This window comes from Podarcis gaigeae (assembly GCF_964106915.1).
Source record: "Podarcis gaigeae genome assembly, chromosome: 1".
Taxonomy (NCBI): Eukaryota; Metazoa; Chordata; class Lepidosauria; order Squamata; family Lacertidae; genus Podarcis; species Podarcis gaigeae.
The window spans coordinates 93,659,191-93,683,218 of NC_139678.1; the positions used below are offsets into that span (position 1 = coordinate 93,659,191).

At 42.8% G+C, this 24,028-nt stretch overlaps 2 protein-coding genes across 2 annotated transcripts; one reads left to right on the forward strand and one right to left on the reverse strand.

The window, feature by feature from the left end:
* Positions 1 to 1,345: 1,345 nt before the first annotated feature.
* Positions 1,346 to 9,085, reverse strand: DTX3L (deltex E3 ubiquitin ligase 3L). The gene is made up of 5 exons (XM_083707620.1): positions 8,779 to 9,085; positions 6,881 to 7,128; positions 4,923 to 6,473; positions 3,465 to 3,682; positions 1,346 to 2,502 (listed from the first exon to the last, which is right to left on the reverse strand). Exons 1-5 carry the CDS (start codon positions 8,966 to 8,968, stop codon positions 2,433 to 2,435), a joined length of 2,277 nt encoding a protein of 758 aa, XP_083563746.1. The 5' UTR covers positions 8,969 to 9,085; the 3' UTR covers positions 1,346 to 2,432.
* Positions 9,086 to 11,728: 2,643 nt separating this feature from the next.
* PARP9 (poly(ADP-ribose) polymerase family member 9) lies at positions 11,729 to 22,533 on the forward strand. Its single transcript, XM_083707287.1, has 10 exons — positions 11,729 to 11,893; positions 13,013 to 13,049; positions 13,701 to 14,518; positions 14,950 to 15,180; positions 15,265 to 15,483; positions 16,218 to 16,293; positions 19,498 to 19,854; positions 20,566 to 20,711; positions 21,047 to 21,224; positions 21,969 to 22,533. Exons 1-10 carry the CDS (start codon positions 11,870 to 11,872, stop codon positions 22,304 to 22,306), a joined length of 2,424 nt encoding a protein of 807 aa, XP_083563413.1. The 5' UTR covers positions 11,729 to 11,869; the 3' UTR covers positions 22,307 to 22,533.
* Positions 22,534 to 24,028: the final 1,495 nt, after the last annotated feature.

Consider the following 24,028-nt stretch of genomic DNA (forward strand, 5'->3'; position numbering starts at 1 on the left):
CTCAATTTGTCAAATATTTGAACTTGTCATAGGAATGTTGTTTGTTTCATTCACAAACCATTTCAGAGTGGGCCTTTGTCTTATTGCTGCTCCTCGCTGAAGCTGGAAACGCCACAAACCACAACTGTGTGCATCATCACAATGACCTAACACAGTATTTTCCTCCACACAGTCCGCCGCCAGTCATTGGCAAGGTTGAGGCACATCACTCATTTTTTTTGGCCTAACTGCAAACCATATCAAGAGAAGTGGAGTCCATAATCTTATAATAAAAATGTTGATATTTGCTCTTGTATTATTCACTGTTGTAAGTTTGTCGATTTCCTCCCCATCACAAGAGCTTTTTTTTAAAAAAGTGAACTAGCACTCTTGGATTTGCCCTATGCATCCTGTTAAATGTTTTGGCCCCTATCACTTAAAGCAGAGGTTACTTCATGATCCTGGCTCCAAGCCTCCCCCCATTTATTGTAGAGGTAAGGAAGTTCAGTATGGCTTTTAGAGGAAGAACAGCCTGAAAATGCACTACAATGCAGACCTAAAATGAAATGTTACAGGCATGTGAAAGTCTGAATGCAGCCCCAGTTCAGAACAAAAACTTCCAGAATGGCATGAAATCTTTCATTCCATTCCTTCTTTATTTAAAAAAATCATTTCATAAAACATTGCACCATTCCTCTTAAGAATCAAGATTCACAACATAATCAATTTAATGCACAAATTGTTGATTCTAATTCATAATCGGTAGCATGTCTCCCAAATAAGCAATAGGAATTATGACCATTTTCTAACTTGCTGGTACTGTTGTGTGATTCTATTTTTCTGGTATGTTAGATCAAGGTACTTTTACTCAACTAGTATTCCTCTTTTCTTGCTTAAGTAGTTCTTTCAATCACTACTGAAATGTTTGAAGTTAATGTACATTTTCTTGTCTTTATCATGTTAATTTATCTTGCAAATCTGTGGCCCCTGGAAGAATACCTCATGGGTAAGGGTTCCCCATTTGTGCCTGCTGGCCCAAAGGTTGAATTTTGGGTGTACCAGGGGCCGAGTCACAAAATGGCTCCCTCCCATTGTGAGAGGGAAACCATCATCATACGACAAAAGACTGAAGCCCTCCCTTTATGGTCTTGTTTGCTAATTAACATATTAAAATACGGTGTACACATATAAGTAAGAATTATACGCTATTACTCTTCAGCATTTTCACTTTTAAAATTAGTTACTCCACCCTCCTTTAAAAACAGCAAAGCCATGTTAAAAGGCAGGAAAATCTCACCTACTTCCCAAAACTGGTCAAGGAAAGATCTTTAAAACAAATGAACAAAAAAACAGACCGCAGACACTATTTAATTAGCATATAGAATTTTATTTCCTTTTAAGTCACATTTAACAATTTGCTGATGAATATACTTTAACCTAGCCAGTTTAGTGGCAGCAGCAAGCTAATAGAATCTGTTGCCTCATGTCACATTACATTGTGCTATGTGCCATAGAGTAAAGCAGAAAATACACACAAAATGTACTGCGATGCCTTCAGTCTGGTGTCAAATGGAAAGAAAGAAAGAAAATATTGCTCAACCATTTGATTTTCAAGAGGGGGAGACCGATCAAGGACATAGTTTTAATAGCCACTTGGGTTCCAGATTTTGTTTTTTTCTTGTGGGACAACGATGCTCCAAAGATTCAAAATAGGACACAAACTGCAACCTTTAAAAAAAGTAATAAACTTGGGTTGAACACTATACTTCAGTCTGCAGATGGCATTTATCTTAAGTTTTACTCTGAGCAGACTCACTGAAATCAGCTCACGTAACTAATTAAGAAAATTTAGTATGGCCCTGAACTCACAAAATGCTGAACCATTTTTATTGGTTTGCTTTTACTTAAGAATCTTCACAATGCAGAGAAAGAAGGCAAAACATAGCCCAGTTCTGCAAAGGTGAGAAAAACTAAACTTCGTTCCACCCAGTTATGCTGCAAGTGGTAGCAGTAGCAGTAAGCACACAAGAGAGGGGAAAGTGTTTAACAGCCTAATCACGCACGCTTCTACTTAAAACCGACACCAAGTGACTTCAGTAGAACTGTGAAAATCAAGGTCCGCTGCAATCAATGGGACTGGGCTCCATGAAATGTGGTTTGGTCTATAGCAGCTGTGTGACACTTGTAGCCCTTGATATGTTAAACTCCAACTCCCTTCAACATGGCAAACTATCATGGTTGATGGAAACTGTACATCTCATGGGCCACAGGTTCCCTACCCCTGGAACGACAGCTTTACTTAACAGCACTGCAACAGATTTTTAGGAAGTTATTCAACAAGTTATGCAATTCAGAATTTTGTACTGGATAAGCAAAAAAAAGCACCATAAGCTGAATCCAATTGGCACATCTTTGGACTGGTACAGATTCTGGACAGTCGACTGGAAGAGCGCTCATTCAATTCCTTTCGCCTTCAGTTCTTCTTGAACACGTTTCAGGTAATCTGGATCGGGGTAGCCAAAACTAGGAGAGAAAGAGTTTTGTTTGTAAACCAAGCAATTCTCCAATGAAGAGAGGTTGTTGTCTTAATATATCTATCAAAATACTGTGTACTCAAATACTGGAGAAACAGTGTGCCGACACCACGGTGGCCCAAGAAAAAGAACCCTGCAGGAATCTTCAGTTATTTTGAGGTGAGGATTTGAATGTAACATTTGCGCCTTGGCTTTATGAATACTTAACATGTACACAACATGCGCCTCATAGAAGAAGAGAAGAAGAGTTTGGATATGATATCCCGCTTTATCACTACCCTAAAGAGTCTCAAAGTGGCTAACATTCTCCTTTCTCTTCCTCCCCCACAACAAACACTCTGTGAGGTGAGTGGGGCTGAGAGACTTCAAAGAAGTGTGACTAGCCCAAGACTAGCAGCTGCATGGGGAGGAGTGGGGACGCAAACCCGGTTCACCAGATTACAAGACTACCGCTCTTAACCACTACCCCACACTGGCTCTCTCATAGGGGATGTGTTAAGCTGAGGTGAATGACAGCTTGCTGCTGCAGCAGCTTTCCGCTCTCTTGATGGCCTTGAGTGCAGGAGGCCTATAGGGAGTTGACTCCATGGCAAGTGGAAGGAAGTTGAAGTAGACTGGGCCCAGGGCTAGACACAGGACTGGATTATTTTGATTATTCAAAATACTCAAATGCTATGTACATTATATATACTACTGCAGTTTGAGAACATGGCATGCCTCCTGAGCATGCAATTAACAAACAAAACCTGACTCTGCTGTTTGGATCATGCAAAACAAATATCTGCAGCTAAGATTGTGAAATGTGAAAAAAATGTCAAATCACTGTCCAAAACACTTCTTCCAAAATGGTTCCTATACTTGAGTGAATCTGCATCCAACAAAATCAAAGCTAGAATGAGATTACATTGAGAAATGCATCATTGGCACTTAGAACAAACAAATACAACACACCTGCTTGCCCCTCCATAATAGTTAGTTTTGTGGTGAATGTCATTCCAGGTAACAACATTTTTTGCACCGGTTGTACGTGACTCGCCAACTGTGAAAATCAACTTTTGATCAAAGGCCTTCTGAAGCAACTTCAAAATTTCTCTTCCTTCTGGGTTATCGGGTAAATATGCTGTCCGATGTGCACCGATGAATGGTCTTCCAGGGTTTGGGTGGCCTTTCTGCAATGCATAGGTATTAAAATAGGTAAAGTGTTATACTTTACTTGCATGAAGCTCAGCAACTGTCAGGGAAGCACTTCTGCTGGATTCCCAAGTGTTTATCTAATCCAGCATCTTGTTTCCAACAGTGGTCAGCCAAATGGTTCTGGCAAGGCTCCCAAGGATGGCATAAACAAACAGAAGGAAGCCATCTTCTGTGATTCAGAGGAATCCTGAGAGTACCATTTAGCTTCCATAGCTAACAGACTTCTTGTCACCACACCTTGGGGTAGGGACTCTGAGCATTTAATTGTGTTGAGCTAAAGAATTACTTTACATACATACATACATACGTTACAATACATTTTCAATCAACATATCCTCTCTACAGACACCTCTGTGATGATGGTGGAATTAAAATATCCCCCTGTTCATCAATAAAAGAGAAAAAGGGGGACCAGATTGTGTCATATGTATGTTTTTTGGAGATGCCTTTGATTATTCGCTGATGGTATGTTGCTCCATCAGAACGCCTCACATAATTACTTTCTTGTGCCCCAAACTCCTGCCACAATCAGCGTCACTGGGTGCAACCTTCCCATGTTTGTGACAGAAATTTTGTTTACACCATTCATAATTCCACATGCCTCTACCCCAGAGAAGGGCAATCTGTGGCTGTTGGCCTAATTTCATTTAAGTGGCAAGGATGGACAAATGGGAAATGGCAGGTTGTCCAGAAAGGAATGTGGCCCTTAAATTACCCCAGAAAAAGGTTCCCAACCCATACCATAGAAGGAAGATGGGGAAACCCAGCCAGATGGGCATGGTATAAATATTATTATTATTATTATTATTATTATTATTAAGCCAGAATGGCTGGGCTGAATAGAACTGCTGGGAGTTGCAGTCCAAACCATCAGGAGGGCAATGGGGTTAGCCCTATGGTTAAGTGAGACAAACCATTCAAGTGGAAAAGAGAACAAATGTTCCTGAGGCAAGAAAGGATGTATGTGGAATAATGGCAGATTCTGCAATTGGGGTAATTTAAGCTCCATCCTGTTTATGGCTCTGCTGCTCTCGCCTTCTGGAACTCCCAAACCCCGTCCCAACAGTATGTCACTAGTACAAGTTTTGCCTGTGCATGCAGCAATATAAAGTTTTCCTAAAAGGATATTATGAGCAGATATAAGGTGGGGCTGCTCACACTCCCTCATGCCATTCCAATCCCTCTTCAGCCCCCAAAGTGTTCCTTGCGACTTACCGTTTGAATGCCATCAGGTATGTTATATGAAATTTGGATGGTACCATATCCAGCATAACCAGGAAGCGACGCTCGAGATTTCTGGATGTTCATTGTCCCTGGTGGTTGGTTTCCTTCCACCTTCCCATAGGCCACATTACACACAGGGCAAACAGGCTTGTATTTCAAGGCCTGCTCAATGCACTCAGTACAAAACTCATGCTTGCATTTGGGCAGCACTTTCTTCTGGTGGATTGTGTCCATGCAAATGGTGCACACATCCTCTTGTTTGACTTCCATTTCCTTTGACTCCTTTTGCTCCCTGGGAGGAGGGGAGTGCATTTTGGGGGCCCCGTTTTGCTCCAAATATGCACCTTTAGTTTCTTTGGAGCTGGAACTAGGACCTATACTTCCTACAGGTGGATGAACATCAGCTTCCAGAAACCTCATGATGTGCTTTTCAGCAGAAAGCACATGCTCTGGAATACCAAGCAGAATTAGATTATTTTTCTTTGATATACGAATTGATACTCTGGGATTTTCTTTTTGCAGTGCTGAAAAGAACGTGTCTAGTTTTCTTTTCTGGTCCTCAAGAAGATTCAAAGGGATGACTCTTTCTATGAGCTGGGTTGAAATAATCTGATAAAAATGGACAAAGCTCTCATAGGCTTGTAAACATGAATCTGGGTTTGGATAGTTCCTATGCTTAAAGAAAACATATGCTTTCTGCAGGCTGAGAACAAACTTTTTCTGTGACTCAGTATTGTACTTTCGGTTTATATATACAATTTCTTTATCCAATTCTGGTTCCAATAATTTAAATGTCTTAAGATCAAATCCGGTGTCAGTTTTCAAAGGGTAAGCTTCAGATTTTTTTACCAATTCTCCTGCCTCTAATTCCCCTATTGCCCCTTTAGCAGCTGAAATCTCCTTTGCAGGGCCACGGAGAACCAATGCATTTCTCTCTGTTTTAACAAGGATGCTCTTGAAATTGAGGTTTAAAATCTGCTGTGCTTTAGCCATCTGGTCGCTGTCAGCAAAAGACATTCTCTCCTGTTTCAGATCTGCGGTCACCTTCTGAAACGCTGTGACAAAATTATGCTGAGCTTTCTCTAGGAAGCTAGGGTCCCCAACAGAAGAGAAGCGTAGAGAAGCCAACCCATTTCCACATTCTTGACTAGTCAGCTTTACACTGAACTTCTGCTCCAGTTCATCAACTTGTTCCTTGCAGGCCTGGCTGAAGTACTCAAAGATAGCTGAAGGAACCTTGATATCATACACATCTACATCATTCTTCCTTCCTTCCTTCCAATCATCCACGGGCATCTCTCTCATAGTTTTTGGCTCTTTAGGGTGTGAAAATTCATTGCTGCGGTGGTGGGGGCCTCCAAGGAGCTTCTCAAAATGACGGTGTAACTTCTCAATGTCGTCATAATCTCCTGATACCTTTTCTATGCCAGTCTGCCCTGAGTGCACATCTATTTTTAAGGTGGGACAGACAGTTGTCACCTGACTTCTCTGCTCTTTTGTGAGCAATTCAGTATTCAAAGTGGCAGATACGCCAAGAAAGATCTGAAAACAAGAAAAAGAGAGAGAGAAAATCGGTTTTATTAACACACATGCACATAGGGCTTCTCCAAATGCCCTATGTATTGAACATCCGTCCCAATTTGCTTGTACAAGACTTACATGGAAGTTAGATTGTTCAATAAAGACGAGACAAATTCATTCTGATTTGTGGGAAGGCTATACAACAATTAGCATTTATTCCTATTCGCTTGCGCGGTGTTTATACCTTTCCCAGTTTTTCCTTCTTTTATTCAATGTCCAACTGCCTGATATTAATGATTCAGTTGTTATCAAATAAATGGGTAAAAATAGCCAATTGAAGAAAACAGTAAAGATGCAGTTAACCAGTACTGGAAGAAGAGGGGTGCAGCTTAGGCGTTCTGAAGTTCTAGGCCTTGGTGGATTCTTACCTTTCTGGTCATACTTTCCAGATCACCTGCATATTTTTCAGTCAGCTTTTGCTCTCCAAAATCATTTGGAAGTGGCAGAGTGCTTGAAGCAGAAAGCGAGCCGGCTGCTGAGCTCTTCAAATAATTTGCAAGTGATGTTTCTGTCATATCCATCATTGACACCTCAGAATCTGGAAGGATATTTATCTTTACAGATCTTCCAGAAACTTCTATGAAATGAGGTCCATTTTTCTTCACTTGTTGCTTCACTAAATTTATTCAAATAAGAAACATATGTTATTGCTATTTCACTTATAATGATACTATGTCACATTTTTGCATTAAGATATCTCAAAGCAGCTTACACGATCAATGTAAAAGATATGTATGATATATCTGTTTTGGTGATATTCATATTGCAAGCCTAAGAAAATTTAATTCTGAAGCCACAGTTACACCAGGTGATATTTGATCCCACATAAGCCAGTGTAACTCATTCAAAGCCAAACTCCCTCTTACTCTTCAGAATCTCCCATTTTCTGTCCTAAGACAACTTCCCAGGCAATAGACAAATCTCGACCTGGCTGACAGGATTTGCTGTGACTAGTCCCTTTTTGAACACAGCTATATGGAAGCGAGTGATGTTGCTTAATTTCCAAAACAAGAGAAGGCAGCTAGATTGCAGCCTCTGTAATGATTAAATTTTTGGAGAATTATTCTAATCACCTGTGAGATTTTCATTCTAAACTAAGCCAAGTATGAATCTGGGAATTGGTTCTCTTCATATAATTTATAAAGACTTCCCACTCTCTCCTTATTTTCTCATTAGAATAATTTCTTATTAAACTCATAAGTTTGGTCAAATGACAGTTTAAAAAACCCATTCTTCTTGGTGTTATGTTACTTTTCCAATGTTCCTAATCATTTCTCTAAATGTGCTTGCCAACTTCTCCCTCCCTGCTTTTTGGAAGGGCTCCAGGGCCTTTAACAGTTAAGCCAGAGATGTCCTTCTTCAGTTTTGTCTGCCCCTCTTCTTTGGTTGGAGTTGTACACACTTAGGATCATCTAGTCCAACCCCCTGCAAAACACAGTCAGTGGCAGCAAAAGCAGCATGGCTCCATCAGTGCCGGAGTTCTGTATAAAAGGTAAAGGTAAAGGTACCCCTGCCCGTACGGGCCAGTCTTGACAGACTCTAGGGTTGTGCACCCATCTCACTCTAGAGGCCGGGGGCCAGCGCTGTCCGCAGACACTTCCGGGTCACGTGGCCAGCGTGACAAGCTGCATCTGGCGAGCCAGCGCAGCACACGGAACGCCGTTTACCTTCCCGCTGGTGAGCGGTCCCTATTTATCTACTTGCACCCGGAGGTGCTTTCGAACTGCTAGGTTGGCAGGCGCTGGGACCGAGCAACAGGAGCGTACCCCGCCGCGGGGATTCGAACCGCCGACCTTTCGATCGGCAAGTCCTAGGTGCTGAGGCTTTAACCCACAGCGCCACCCGCGTCCCCCAGTTCTGTATAAGCTAAGCCAAAATCCCTTATTTGGGCTGCTGATCCCTTATTTTCGAGACTGCTGCCCCTTATTTTCAAATCTGTAAGTTGACAGCTACGATAGAAACTCAAGAGATAGGGAAAGCTTTATCTCTGCCTGTCGTGCAGCTGTTGGATGGATCAGGATGAATGGGGGGGGGGGTTGGCGTGGAAGGAAATAGCAGACGAAGCATGGCGAAAAGGGGAATTCATACTAAGGGCAAAAAGGAAGAGAAAGCTGGAAACTCAAGGGAGCTAGGCGAAAGTGGAAACTCCTTCCCTCTAGACATTTAGACATTTATTTAACTTTGCTACAGAGAAAGGCCATGCCCAAATGCTTGGAGCCAAGTAACTGTACACCACCCCGTCGGGGCCTCTGAAGCCTCCAGTTACCTTCCTCCGACAGGAACTGCACCGAATAAACGTCCCGTTCACGATCCAGAACTCGCACTTCGCATTCGCCGCCCCCGGAGCGTTTCCGGGATTGGAAGTGGCTTTGCAGCTTGAACTCGAGCCTCCCCAAGCCCCTCTCTTCAGGAAGGAGAGAGAGCTGCACGAAGAGTGGAGCAGGAGCGCAAGCCATGGCGGACCAAAGCAGGGGGGGCGAGGCTCGGACTTTCACTTTCGGTTCTTCGCCAACTCCCTCCGAGGCGAGCCTGCCTCCTCCTCCTCCTCCTCCTTTCGGGCGCGCCGGAATCCGCCGCTCGGCTCCAGGCTGCGTCGCCGCAGCGCCTCCTGCCGGCCCATCCCTGGGAGCCGAGAAGCGCGGCGGGTTACGGAGGAGGCAGGTTGGCTGCTTTTCCGGGAAGGCTGACTCGCCGCTTGCCGAGCGCTGGGCAGAAGCTCAACCGGCGAGGCGGGCCCGGCTCAAAATGCTTGTACACTTGTACGAGAGCGGAGGAAATGGGTGAGCTGAGATGCCCGAGCTCAGGGCTCGTTCCCAAGGCGAGACGTTTCGTCCTTCGAACAGAAGATCACGACCTTGTGACTTCGTTCATTGAATTGCTCCTTAGTACCTCTACTTTTTCGACTCGGAATTGCTGAAGCGAATTAAGGTGCAATCCTACACTCATTTATTTAGGGATAAGCGTCACTGAACTCTGCAGGAGCGTATAAGTAGATATGTATAGGGTTGCACTAGCATACCCTCCAACATTTCTCGGATGAAAATAGGGACGTCCCATTCCATCATGATAATTTTACTACTTATACCCCCCCCCCCACATCTGACTGGGTTGCCGCAGCCACTCAGGGCAGCTTCCAATTTGTATAAAAACATAATAAAACGTTAAACATTTAAAAAAACCTCCCTATATAGTGGTACCTCGGGTTAAGTACTTAATTCGTTCCGGAGGTCCGTTCTTAACCTGAAACTGTTCTTAACCTGAAAGCACCACTTTACCTAATGGGGCCTCCTGCTGTCGCCGTGCCGCCAGAGCCCGATTTCTGTTCTCATCCTGAAGCAAAGGTCTTAACCTGAAGCACTATTTCTGGGTTAGCAGAGTCTGTAACCTGAAGCGTATGTAACCTGAAGCGTATGTAACCCAAGGTACCACTGTACAGGGTTGCCTTCAGACAGCTCAGGGGTCAGATAACTCCAACGTTTCTCCAATTAAAATAGGGACATCCTAAGGAAAAGTGGGGACGCAGGTGGCGCTGTGGGTTAAAGCCTCAGCGCCTAGGACTTGCAGATTGAAAGGTCGGCGGTTCGAATCCCTGCGGCGGGGTGCGCTCCCGCTGCTTGGTTCCAGCGCCTGCCAACCTAGCAGTTCGAAAGCACCTCCGGGTGCAAGTAGATAAATAGGGACCGCTTACCAGCGGGAAGGTAAACGGCGTTTCTGTGTGCAGCTCTGGCTCGCCAGATGCAGCTTTGTCACGCTGGCCACGTGACCCGGAAGTGTCTCCGGACAGCGCTGGCCCCTGGCCTCTTAAGTGAGATGGGTGCACAACCCCAGAGTCTGTCAAGACTGGCCCGTACGGGCAGGGGTACCTTTACCTTTACCTTTAAGGAAAAGTGGGACATTCCAGTTCAAATCAGAAACCGGGATGGCTTCTCTAAATCAAGGACGTCCCTGGGAAATAGGGACACTTGGAGGGTGTGCACTATAACTCCCTCCACTTAAATCTAGAGTCGTATAGTGGTGGTAAAAGGGGGTGGGTGGGAATGCAAAATAATAGAATCTAAGAGCTTTAGCCCCCTTGCAATGTAGGAATATGCAGCTGCGTACGGATCGAACCCGCAACTTTGGCATTATCAGCAGCACCTTCTATCTGGCACTCCATCCTTTTTGCATTCTAACTAGTAGCCATGAAAGGGTGTTAAAACTGTAAGGTATCCACAGTCACAGTTGCCACAGTTGGAATCTTAGGCCAACCATATTTCCGTAGTGGGGTGGTTCCTTTTTATTTCTATTCAACACCTTCCAAATTAGTGTGGATTAAATTTTAGCCAGGCAGCCCAGTCCTAAACACGTTTACTAAGGTGTAAATCCCTTGTGACATGAAGTAATATACCGAGAGCTGGTTTCTTGGCGATGACAAATATGTATCACTTGGAGGCTTTGGGCAAGTTAGTTGGGAGCCCAGACGACAGGAATACAGTGGTACCTCAGGTTAAGTACTTAATTTGTTCCTGAGGTCTGTTCTTAACCTGAAACTGTTCTTAACATGAAGCACCACTTTAGCTAATGGGGCCTCCTGCTGCCGCCGTGCCACCGGAGCACGATTTCTGTTCTCATCCTGAAGCAAAGTTCTTAACCTGAAGCACTATTTTTGGGTTAGCCGAGTGTGTAACCTGAAGTGTATGTAACCCAAGGTACCACTGTACGGAATACTGTTAAGAGTTTGGGGTTGGGGGAAGTAGGCTGTGTGCAGAGACCCTTCTAACCCCTGGATCCTAATAAAGTCAAACCTCGATTCCCGAACGGCTCAATTTTGGAAGGTTTCGGCTCCCAGAACCCCGGAAGTAAATGTTTTTGAACGTTTTTCGGAAGCCGAATGTCCAACGCAACTTCTGCTTGAGTGCAGGAACCTTGCAACCAATTGGAACCTGCGCCTTGGTTGTCAAACATTTCGGAAGCCGAATGGGCTTCTGGAACGGATTACATTCGACAACTGAGGTTTAACTGTAAGTGTAAGCATTTTTTAAAAATCAGGGTTGGGGAGTCTGTGGCCTTCTAGATGTTCTTAGACTCCAGTTCCCATCAGCCCCAGCCAACATGGCGGATGGCTTGGAGTGAGGAGAGCTGTGGGCCGCAGGATCCCCACCCCTGCTTCAAAGGACAAGAAGATTGTGATCTGGGAAGCAACTTGACAATGGGGTTGAAGTTCCAGCAGGGGTCTCCATGGCAACCAGACCAGAGGATTCCAAGGCAGGCCAGTGTGGCAAAAGCAGCTCCTTGCTGCTTACCCTAGCCTAGGCCAATGGAAAATGGAGGAGCAAAGCAGCAACATCTAAGAGGGGACAAAAAAGAGGAAATTCAAGATGGGGAACATGATGAAATTGTTGGTAAGTCAACACAAAAGGAAAAAAAAGACTGAAACACAGGTTTTGAGTCGCTGAAGTGCGTTGAGTGGAAATGACCAGGCTGGGGGAAGGGAAGCAGGACTTTTTTTTTTTTGACCATGAAAGAAACAAGTTGCTCTGAGGCCTACCTCAGGTTCAGAATATAAACATGACACATGAACAAAACCCCAAATGCCCAGTAATCCCTTCAGCACCTAATTCCACTTTGGAATGAAACGAGAAGCTGGAGGATTGATCTTTACTGGCATATAGTGCATACAGTCACTGCAATCCTAGTCTCACTTAACCTGGGAGTAAGACCTATTGAATACAATAGGATTTATTTCTGAGTAGACAGGGTTAGTCATCCAGCCAGCTGGAGTGACTAGTATGGTCCCTGGGGTATGGTCTGAAGGTAAACCACATATGGACCCCATCAGCCTTGGCATGCTGCTGGCTCTTGAAGACGACACACCTGTTTAGCCAAGCATTCCCCTGAATTTGAACTTATTCATATAGTTGTTTAAATTGCTCTTCTAATTGTTATACTGTTTAATGGGCTGCTTTCTTGTACATTTTAATTATGGATGCTTTTAATACAGTTTATTACCGTAATTTATTGTATTGTGAATGTGAGCTGACAGATTTGTTTTTTGTTTTGTTTTTCCTTTTCTGTGCTTTCTCTTTAATAAATTTGGAACAATAATCATTAAAAATGGATTCCCGTAATGCTTTAATGGAACTGATTTATAGTGTATTTTAATTACGTATGGGTTTTATAATTGGTTTTATACTTGTAAACTGCTTAGAAGCCATTCTGGCATGTAAGCAGCATATTAAAATAAAATATGTTGAAGCCAAGCAGCTCTGGGTTTAGTCAGTGCCTGGATGGGGTACCACACATGTATGCTGCCTTGGCTTCCATGATGAAATAACTGCAGGGTATAAATGTAAGAACATACAGTAATTAATAGCATTAGCAATATAATACTGTTTATATTGAATTATTTTCACAGAGGGCGAAATAGGGCTTTATGAATGAGGATCACAGTCCACAAACATTAATTTCTGGGACATTTGCCGAAGTAATTTTGATTTCGTTTTTTGCTTTTGTTTTTACAGACTTCCAGTTCCGAGACTCCACAAAATGACAATGCAGGTAGATAGTTCACTTGATACCTTTCACTGCAGATCATGTATAGGTAGTGGGGAATCCTCCAGAGGTTGTGGGCTCCATGTTAACTACCCCTGGGGTAGTGATTATAAATAGGTTTCTGCTTTTCAGAAGAGGAAAGCCTACAGGAGACAGGGATCAGGTTTCTCTCCAGATTCCTATACTGCAGGGTTTCTTGTACTTTGATCCACCTTCTTCATCTCTTCATCTGTCCTTCTATTCATGTGGAGCTGTGCATGCATAGTCTGCATATTGGGTGAGGGTGTGTGTGTGGATTATAGCCAATATCCGCTTCTCAGCAGCTTCCCCAATTACTGTAAAACCGGCATAGCAACAAGTCACATTTTGTGATGTGATGCTGGAGAATAATTGCTCTAGGCGTTATACTCTCTCAACAACTTTTCTATAGGGGCCGTTCGATATGTAGCATTATTTAAAGAGATCAACATTTCTATTGGTCGGTTAGGTTGAGAGGGCATTTTGCAGTTATAATATATTGGCAAGTAATTTTATTTTCCTGAGCCATTTTGGTGTGGGGGTGAACAGAGAAATCTAAAACATGTGCAGGTAGAAAGGTTTTATGTAAACCCTCACCCACAACACCACAAAATATGTACTTTGTTTTGTTCCCCCTAGAGATCAGAATGCCAATAGATGAGGAAATGCTATCCATTCCAATCAGCAACAACGTTTATGCAATTCTTAAGAGGAGAGAGAACTACCTGTGTAGTCTGCTCGAAAAGAAGTTTGGCTGCATAACTGTCCTCAAGAGCATCAGGAACCCCACGGAAGTGTATAGGAAAAGCCTGAAGGAAGGAATTGAAGTTTCTGTCTGGGTAGATGATCTTACAAGGCACGAGGCTGATGCTTTGGTGAATGCAGCCAACGAATACCTGCATCACTTTGGAGGCCTTGCATTTGCCCTCCTGAAAGCTGGAGGGCCAGAAATTGAAGAGCACTGCAAGCATTTCATTGAAAAGAACGGACCGCTCAGCGCTGGCCAGATTGCAGTCACTAGTGGAGGAAGACTCCATTGCAAGCAAGTCATCCATGCAGTGGGTCCAAGATGGTCGGAGGAGCAGAGGGAGGAATGTTGCCTCAAGCTTGAAGCAGCCATCATCAATATTCTGAAATATGTCAATGCTCCAGAAAACAATATCAAGTCCGTGGCCATTCCTGCCCTCAGCTCTGGAATCTTCAACTTCCCACAGGATTTATGTGCTCAAGTCATCGTACGGACTATAAAGAATTTTATTCAGTTAGCTCCGTTATTTGGATACTTGCAAGAAATCCACCTCGTGAACATTGATGAGACCACAGCTGAAGTCATGAAAAGGGCGTGCGAAGACTTGCTAGGCACCAATGATGTTGTGCCTCTGGCGGGAGCAGCAGACTCCATCACAGTCAATGATCTCTGTCTCCAGATAAAAAAAGGGAACATAGAAGCACAGCAAGTAGGTTACTGTATTTACAGGTGATATGGAGAGGGTGAATATTCATTACTTTCCGCATTAATTGGGTTTTTCAATGCTCACAAGTACCAGACGAGCAGTATTGTGTGAAAACACATTACAGAACATCAGTGATAAAAACAGAATAAAAAACATACTGACAGACAGCCTAATAATAAAATAATCATCATAATAACAGTCCCCTCCCCCACACTTTCACATGCCATAGATTATTTAATAGCCATAGGCCTGGGTAAAGAGGAACGTTTTTGCCTGGCACCTAAAAACATGTAGTGATGGCGCCAGGCAAGCCTCTCTGGAGAGAGCATTCCACATTCGGGGAGCTACCACATTCCCCAGAGAACCATGCATGTAGAAATCGTGCATAGATTCAAAATGAAATTGTTTCTGATTCTTACATCATTCTCTTCCAGGCTTCCATTATTATTAGCTCTGTGACTGTGCAAGATGATCTCTCTCAAGGAACCATTTCAAGAGCAATCCTCGAAAAGGCAGGTCCAGCTATGCAGGAGCAATTTCTCTCTGAGTTACAGAGACTTCCAGCAGATAACCTGAAACTCATATTCACAAAAGGGTGCAATATTGACTGTGAGTTTGTGCTCCATGTGGTATGGCCATCTTACAGTGAATGCAACGCACAGGAGGTGATGGCTTTTTTTCTATTAGCTTTCCATTTCACTGAATGGGAGGTGGGAATCGCCATTATAACTACTTTCCTCCTCCAACAGGCACTAAAAGCTGCAGTTTCTAGAAGTCTTCTCAAGGCTCAAGAGCAGCAGTCCTCATCAGTTTGTTTTCCTCTCCTTGGCATTGAAGATTTACACATGCCAAAGGATGAAGTGGTAGAGATTATGGTTGAGGAAATAATACACTTTGCGGAGGAATATCCTGGGAAGAAGCCTGATGTATACATTGTGGTTCCTCCAGATGACAGTGATGTTTATGAGGTGAGGTTCTGAATGCTCATGGCAAGTAACTAAAGATTGGCCATCTAATACAGTGGCCATCTAACACATACGCTTCAGGTTACAGACTCCACTAACCCAGAAATATTACCTCAGGTTAAGAACTTTGCTTCAGGATGAGAACAGAAATTGTGCTCCAGTGGCGCGGCAGCAGCAGGAGGCCCCATTAGCTAAAGTGGTACCTCAGGTTAAGAACAGTTTCAGGTTAAGAACGGACCTCTAGAACAAATTAAGTTCTTAACCCGAGGTACCACTGTAAATGCATCTCTCTAAAACATTTTTCTATAGTTCTATACTGGTTTCCACATACTGGTGCCCTCCAAATATTTTGGAATACAGCACAACTGTGGTCAGCTCCAGCCAGGATGGCAAAGGTCAAAGATGATGAGAGCTATTGTCCAACAACATACAGATGGTGCTAGATTGGAGAAGCCTGGGTTATCATTTGAGATAGGCACATGCTCAGTTTAATATGGGAACTCTCACTACTGCCCATTATACTCATTGTGTGGGATTATACTGCCCCAGGTCTAATCTTGAATGTGGATATGAAGTAAATGGTGATGGGTTTAGCTTTCTGCAGTGGAAAATGACCATTGTTATTAGATGCTGAAGATTTGTAGTGCTTTGTACACTACGTCCTAAACTGGCACAATAATGCTTAGAACTGAGCCCCAAAAAAGCAGCAATCACATGTGTTTTCTCTCTTTTTAAAGGCTTTCTTCACCAAGCTTATGTCAGTCAAAAACAAACTGGAAGAAAAGATGGACTGCAGCAATATGGATGGCATGGGTAATAAATAAATGGTTAAAACTGGTTGAGATTCTCTGTATGTGTGTGTGTATGTGTGTGTGTGTGTATATATATATATATATATATATATTGCAGGTTTTGGTGTCCTCGGGTGTCTTCCCGTGTAAAAGTTGGGGTGTCTAGGCGACGTTTCGACGAGGTCTCACTCGTCATCTTCAGGCTGGTGCTTTCGGCTTCTTGTTACTGGAACAGAGCGGGATCTCAATGTTTGAGTTCCTATAAATACTGTAGAGGGGGTGTGGTGTCTAGCCTCCAATGTTCTGGGCAGAGAGGAAGTTCCCAGGCTAGTGTGCCTTTTCTTCTTTTGTTCCTTAATTACTTGAGAGATACCTTGAGTGATTTCTTGAGTGATATCCTGAGTACCACTTAGGTGGGTCATTAGGTGTGGATTAGTTGCTAAAGTCTTTGTGTCTTGACCTCTTGAACTTTGTGAAGAGTTTTCCTGAGAAGATGGCTGTATTGCACTTAGTTGTGCTTTGGCTTGGCTTCGTGTATAGGGGCGAGCTGTGGTTTTGTGGCTTGTGTCAGCCAGATCTGTGTAGGGATTGCAGGGGGGTGCAGCATCCGGAGGTGCCACCATGGATTGGCTACTGGATGGTGTCAGTAATTCATCTGTGGAGAGGGTCTGGGTTTGGGTCTGGTGTGGTTGATTGGTGTTGGCGTTCTGTGTGCCTCTGGATCTGGTGTCAGTTTTTGTGGGGAGGGCTAATTTCCAGATGTCTGGCAAGCGGGATGTGTCGTCACGCTTGTTCATGTTGTGAGGGTGTTTCTCTATCTCGATGGCTTCCATGATTATTCTCTTGTGGTGATGTTCCGTGTTAAAGAGCAATTTGGAATCTGCAAAATTAATTTCGTGTCCTGTTTCTTTCATGTGTTGGAAAAGAGAGGAAGTTTTTTCTTCTTTTTTGACGGCATTCTTGTGTTCTGCGATACGTGCATTTATTCGTCTGTTTGTTTGTCCAATGTACGTGGCTGGGCAGACTTTGCAGGGTATTTCATAGATCCCTTGGTTTTCCAACTGGATTTTATCCTTGGGGTTTCTGAGGATATTGGCTATTTTTTGGTTGGTGCAAAAGGCTGTTTTGATATTGTGTTTATGGAGGATTTTGCTAATTTTATCTGTAGTGCCCTTGATATAAGGAAGGAGGGCCATGCCATTGTTTTCTTCTGTGTCTTGGTTTTTGGGGGGTGTTTCCTTTTGGATTAGCTTCGTAATCCTGTTTTGCTGGTATCCATTGGCAATTAACACATTTGAGAGATTCTGTAACTCAGTTGTCAAGTGGTCTTTGTCAGCCAGGCGTTTGGTTCTGGAGATGAGAGTCTTGGCTACGGAGTTTATTTGTGCAGGGTGGTGGTGTGATTGTGCATGTAAGTAGCGGTTGGTGTGTGTTTTTTTCTGGTAGATAGTGTGTAATATCTACCAGATAAAAAACACACACCAACCGCTACTTACATGCACAATCACACCACCACCCTGCACAAATAAACTCCGTAGCCAAGACTCTCATCTCCAGAACCAAACGCCTGGCTGACAAAGACCACTTGACAACTGAGTTACAGAATCTCTCAAATGTGTTAATTGCCAATGGATACCAGCAAAACAGGATTACGAAGCTAATCCAAAAGGAAACACCCCCCAAAAACCAAGACACAGAAGAAAACAATGGCATGGCCCTCCTTCCTTATATCAAGGGCACTACAGATAAAATTAGCAAAATCCTCCATAAACACAATATCAAAACAGCCTTTTGCACCAACCAAAAAATAGCCAATATCCTCAGAAACCCCAAGGATAAAATCCAGTTGGAAAACCAAGGGATCTATGAAATACCCTGCAAAGTCTGCCCAGCCACGTACATTGGACAAACAAACAGACGAATAAATGCACGTATCGCAGAACACAAGAATGCCGTCAAAAAAGAAGAAAAAACTTCCTCTCTTTTCCAACACATGAAAGAAACAGGACACGAAATTAATTTTGCAGATTCCAAATTGCTCTTTAACACGGAACATCACCACAAGAGAATAATCATGGAAGCCATCGAGATAGAGAAACACCCTCACAACATGAACAAGCGTGACGACACATCCCGCTTGCCAGACATCTGGAAATTAGCCCTCCCCACAAAAACTGACACCAGATCCAGAGGCACACAGAACGCCAACACCAATCAACCACACCAGACCCAAACCCAGACCCTCTCCACAGATGAATTACTGACACCATCCAGTAGCCAATCCATGGTGGCACCTCCGGATGCTGCACCCCCCTGCAATCCCTACACAGATCTGGCTGACACAAGCCACAAAACCACAGCTCGCCCCTATACACGAAGCCAAGCCAAAGCACAACTAAGTGCAATACAGCCATCTTCTCAGGAAAACTCTTCACAAAGTTCAAGAGGTCAAGACACAAAGACTTTAGCAACTAATCCACACCTAATGACCCACCTAAGTGGTACTCAGGATATCACTCAAGAAATCACTCAAGGTATCTCTCAAGTAATTAAGGAACAAAAGAAGAAAAGGCACACTAGCCTGGGAACTTCCTCTCTGCCCAGAACATTGGAGGCTAGACACCACACCCCCTCTACAGTATTTATAGGAACTCAAACATTGAGATCCCGCTCTGTTCCAGTAACAAGAAGCCGAAAGCACCAGCCTGAAGATGACGAGTGAGACCTCGTCGAAACGTCGCCTAGACACCCCAACTTTTACACGGGAAGACACCCGAGGACACCAAAACCTGCATTCCTGTACCCGTGAAAATCTACGAAAGCAAATATATATATATATATATATATATATATAATGTTTTAATGTTTGACTACAAATAGAACATGTCAGGAATATTAGAAAACTTTGCGTAGGTTTTAATGAGGGACTTGAAAGATGAGTGGAGTTGAAGAAGAGGCAGGGAGAATTACGTAGTAGAGTTGGTAAGAAATAATTCTAGCAAGGGTTCAATTTAGACTTTAGTAGCGGAACACGGTTTCAAAGTCCACTTTTGGTTTTCTTGTAATTTCAACCAATTAGCCCTGTCAAGCAACAGGAAAAATAACCCGCCCCCTAATCTATCTGTGTGAGCCCTTCAAATATTTGACTATCATATCACCTCTTAATTGTCCCTTCTTCATGAGTCATTCACTAACCATTGCAACACCTACCAATAATATTTTTCAGAGGTACAGACTGACATACAAGCCGATGGATGTTGTGAAAAAAACGGACCATTTGTGGAACTTATTGGACGCAGCCAGGAAACGCTGGAGGCAGCAGGACTGTGGCTCCAAAACATCATACAAGTTGAGGAAACTCACCGGATCGTTATACAAAATTATAACCTTCTCAACCTTGGCAGTGGTCAGCCAGTTGAGCTGTCTCATCTGCAGCAGCACTTTGGCATAACCATAGTGGAGAGTTTGACCGGGGAGGGTGCAGCTCTCGAGATCGAAGGTTCCCCCCGAGCCGTGATTGATGCAACATTCGCTATCGAATTCATGCTGCAGACTACAGCCAAGCAAGAAATGAAGGCAGGCGGTACGTGGGGCTGTATATACATAAGCACAACGCTGTTATGGAAAATATGTGAACACCTGCTAAGAAAGCATCTGGTGAAGAATTTGGCTTATTGATATCCTTCACCTTATACTAAGGGCAGACTTCTAGCCTGTACAAAAAACAATTTGAAACCATACAGGCAGTAGCCTTATTCAGTTGCTCTCCCCACCAGGCCATTTCCATTGTGCAAGTCGGTGCAAGGGTGAAACCTTTAACCAAACCCTTCCTATACATCACTGTCACTATCCCTGTACCCACCTGGTCCATTGAAGGTTGAACATTTTTATTTTTATTATTAAATTTGTACACTTTCCACAACACGTTTTGAAAGAGCATCGGATGTCAATCAGCCAAAGTATTTTATTATTATAATTATTAAATTTGGTGAAGAATTTGGCTTTGCAGTGGAAAGCCTTTTCGACTCAAGTAGGCTCCTGGATGTGATTTAGAACCCTAAGAAATCACGGTAAGAGGTTACAGGATTGCAGCCTCAAAGGATTTCAGTTGTTACTGTCAAAGGAAATATTACCACTCTGTGAAGAAGGGGCCTTTATTAAACAATGAACTCATTGTGCTTACTGTTTTTCCATTTTAATAAGCAACAGGCATTACCCGTCTCCAGTAAGCTTACGGTTAATTTTCCAATCTGAAAGTTGCACTACTATTCAGTATTTTATTACCTGCATCTAGGATCTCTGAGAAAGTCTCCTCATCAAGAAGGCCACAAAGAACTGGCGAGTAAATACTGTTACCAAGTCACTCCGATAGAGTCGTATCTTCAAGAATTCAAGTACAAAGAAAAACAGCTTGAAAAAGCTGGCCTCCGGGTTCTGAAGGTAAAGAGATAACCAATGGCAAACTAATTCTGAAAGAATATTGTGATGTTTTACAAATATCTAAAACCAAGAGGAATATAGGAGGGTAAAATCCAAGTCAAAATGATTATTGAAAACTGATAAGTTTTTACCAATATGTGGTATACTTCTAAATCAAACTCAGATCACATTACTTCATGTAGAGAATAAATTGGAACCGTTTGGTCTTTTTTCATCCTGGAATTTCTATTTTAAAAACAAATTGAAATAAAAAAGTACTTAGCATTGGAACAGTATGTAATTTTCAGTGTTGCTGCTATTGAGCTGGGCACAACTTACTTTCATTTTCATTTCAGATAGAGAAAATATGCAATCCTCTTTTAGAATCTACCTTCCAAAGGATTAAAATAAAAATTGAAGGAAAAAATGCTGGAATGCCAGTATGCCATAGGCTATACCATCGTGTCCCAGCTCAGTACTGTAGTCTGGTGTGCAAAACGGGATTTCAGAAAACCTACCCCTCCTCCTTACAAGGTAAAGCATGCATATACCCATGAAAAGCAAAACCCCCCAGAAAATCAGAAGATTATCTTCAAACAATTTGACTGCCATGTTGATACATTCATCACAGGTGTTCAAGTACATTAATTCAAAGCTTAAAAAGCTAGCTAAATAAAATATAAAATCAAGTGGTACCTATCTGGTTCTTACAATTATCACTATTGTCCTCACAGTAAGATTTACGGTAGCTTTTCCTCTGTAAACTGATCTAGAGTTAGACTACAGTGTCCATTGCTGCCACCAGGGCTGGTGTAGCTAGTGGGCAGTGTGAATCTGCTGCCTCTGGTGGCAAAAGGCTCTGAGGTGGTGCCCAGGTGGGTGCTCTGCCTGCCCCACTGCCTCCACTGCTGGCATCAGGACAGATTTCACACGAGATCTCACAAGATCTTGTAGTGCGTGCAAAATCTCATTTGAAATCAGCGCCACTGCTCCACCAGTAGCAGTGGAACAGCACTTCCCATCTTGTCTCAAGCAGCAAAATTGGATGTGCTGCTCCCGATTGCCACCATGATTGCAATTGTTGAAATAATTATAATACCAGCAGTTTCCCAGCATGTCCTTAAGGCTTCTTCAATTATTACTTGGTCCTCTTATTTCCATTCAGGGCGGGAGTGGGAGCAGACCAAGTCATATTCAGAAGCAGTTTGTCTTGCATACTGCTACCATAATGAAAACATGTTTCTGTTTAATCAGTCTGTGTTTTGCATTGTTTTCCAGACCAGAAATATGGAGCTGGCATCTACTTTAACAAGAACCCCAGGAACCTTGTAACAGATACCAGGGAAAAATGTGAAATGGACCACTTGATCTGTGTGTTTGAGGCTGAGGTTGTAACAGGCTCGTATACAAGGGGCAATCGAAGCTATGTTGCACCACCATTAATTAGTGCAAGTAGCATGAAACTCTATGACAGTGTTGTTGACGATATTCACAACCCTGAAATCTTTGTCATTTTCAATAGGGAGCAAGCTCTCCCGCTGTATTTGTTGACTTGTTCCCTGCTTTGGAATCCAGTGCAGAAGACCCAGTTGGAACCATCAGCTCAGAATCTATGAGGCCTTAAAGTTCAACAAATGATAGATACTAGGTTCTATGAGTAAGGTTTAAGTAATTTATGTATATGGCAGTTCTCTGATGCAGTGAAAAATTTTGCCTCGTTACAACTTGAAGTATCGTTATTGCTTAATAAGCAATCTCAGCATGGGAAGCTTTAATTTGATTTAAAAGAGAACCGCTGCATTCACAACACAACTTCTTATATTAAAATGCCAACTTCAAACCATCTGCAAATATTTGGTTTTTTTCTGTACAAGAATATAATAGCAAGTGCTTCATGCAGTTCAGGATCAGCTTTTGTCTAAGTGCCAGAGATGCTGCTTTTGGAAATTTCAAACTTCAGAAAATTCCAAGTAACTTTGTATTTCTAGAATGTCTTTGATGGTTTATTGAATTAAGTGCTATTAAATCAGTTGGTTTAAAATCCACAATAAATACCATGTTTCTATCAGCTGTACCACTAAATGTCAGTGTAACATTCAGCTCCTTCTCTATGCCATTGCATACATGCTTTGGATATGGGGTGAAGTCTACCTGCAACTACATTGGAACATATGACCCAAATTCTTAGGATTAAGGGGGGGGGCAAATATTATAAATGAGCTTTTAATAGGTTATGATCCTTAAACATTACCTTTGTTGCAGTAGCTAAAGGAGGCAATAACTGGTGTGTGACAGATACTAAAAATAGTAAGATTCCTTTGAAATAATACCATCTTTTGAGGTTTTATAGTTTCCATCTTTTAGTAGATTCTTGAACATCTGGCAATAGCATTTTTGAATAGTGGACATCTTTATAAATGTGTCCCCCCAAAAAAAGAATCTGTTAAGGGTGAGTACTCCCAGAAAAAAACACTGCTGGTAGGTCTCTTGACTTATTTGACAGATCCAACAAAGTTTGTAATCTCAGTTAACAACAACCAATAAAAGGCTCCCCGCTTAGCAACAACTAAGTGTCTTCCCCCAAAAATTGGCTGCTGAAAACAAAGAAAGCTTTAAAGCAAGCCAGTTGTATGTGAGAGAGGATGTGTAGGTGTATGCAGGCACTAGAAACAAATTCCCGAGTAAGCAAAAGCTGCACCTCACTCATTGGGTTGACTTCCAAATAAATATTCATAAGATTGTGCTACAAGTGTATGGTGTACCATGTCCAGCCACTATTTTGGAATGTGGTAGACTTTGGAGCACAAGTGAGATTTCATTTTTCTTAAGCCTGAAGTTTGCTTGCCCCCTTTTTAAAGATTTCAGTAGTTCAATACTATGTAATATGCACAGTCACCTGAAACTTTCAGTCTGCTACAGAAAATCCCCAGCATATTTATTCTTGCATCTATTTTTTTTAATTTCCTAAAGGCAAACACTGGATTTTGAAAATGCACAACATGACTCATCCTCCCTTGTGTAGTTGCATGCATGGGAGCAGATCATTCAGCTCAATGGACTACTTTTCCTTGCTGCAAGTGCCCCACTATAACCTGCTATATATGAGTGGCGTTTGTGCCTCCCATATGTAGATGTAGCCACATCACTCACTACTCACTAGGCCCATGTGCTCAGGCTGGAAGTACATGGGGTACCAGTAAAGAGAAGGACTGGCTGGATCTATACATGGGAGAGACACATGGGGCTCCCAGAGCAGGTCATAGCTGGGCACCTGTGCTCAGCAGAAAGCTGCAGGAAAAAGGCAACCCATGCAGACATGGTTCAAGTATTATTGATAA

Excerpts from the sequence above, each read along its gene's own strand:
- DTX3L (XM_083707620.1), bottom strand. The coding sequence starts at position 8,968 with ATGGCTTGCGCTCCTGCTCCACTCTTCGTGCAGCTCTCTCTCCTTCCT. Across the intron at positions 7,129-8,778 it reads GCAGTTCCTGTCGGAGGAAG|TGAAGCAACAAGTGAAGAAA; the intron begins GTAACTGGAGGC and ends GAATAAATTTAG. Across the intron at positions 3,683-4,922 it reads TACCTGATGGCATTCAAACG|AAAGGCCACCCAAACCCTGG; the intron begins GTAAGTCGCAAG and ends TATGCATTGCAG.
- PARP9 (XM_083707287.1), top strand. The coding sequence starts at position 11,870 with ATGGGGAACATGATGAAATTGTTG. Across the intron at positions 19,855-20,565 it reads GCAAGAAATGAAGGCAGGCG|GATCTCTGAGAAAGTCTCCT; the intron begins GTACGTGGGGCT and ends ACCTGCATCTAG. Across the intron at positions 21,225-21,968 it reads CTACCCCTCCTCCTTACAAG|ACCAGAAATATGGAGCTGGC; the intron begins GTAAAGCATGCA and ends ATTGTTTTCCAG.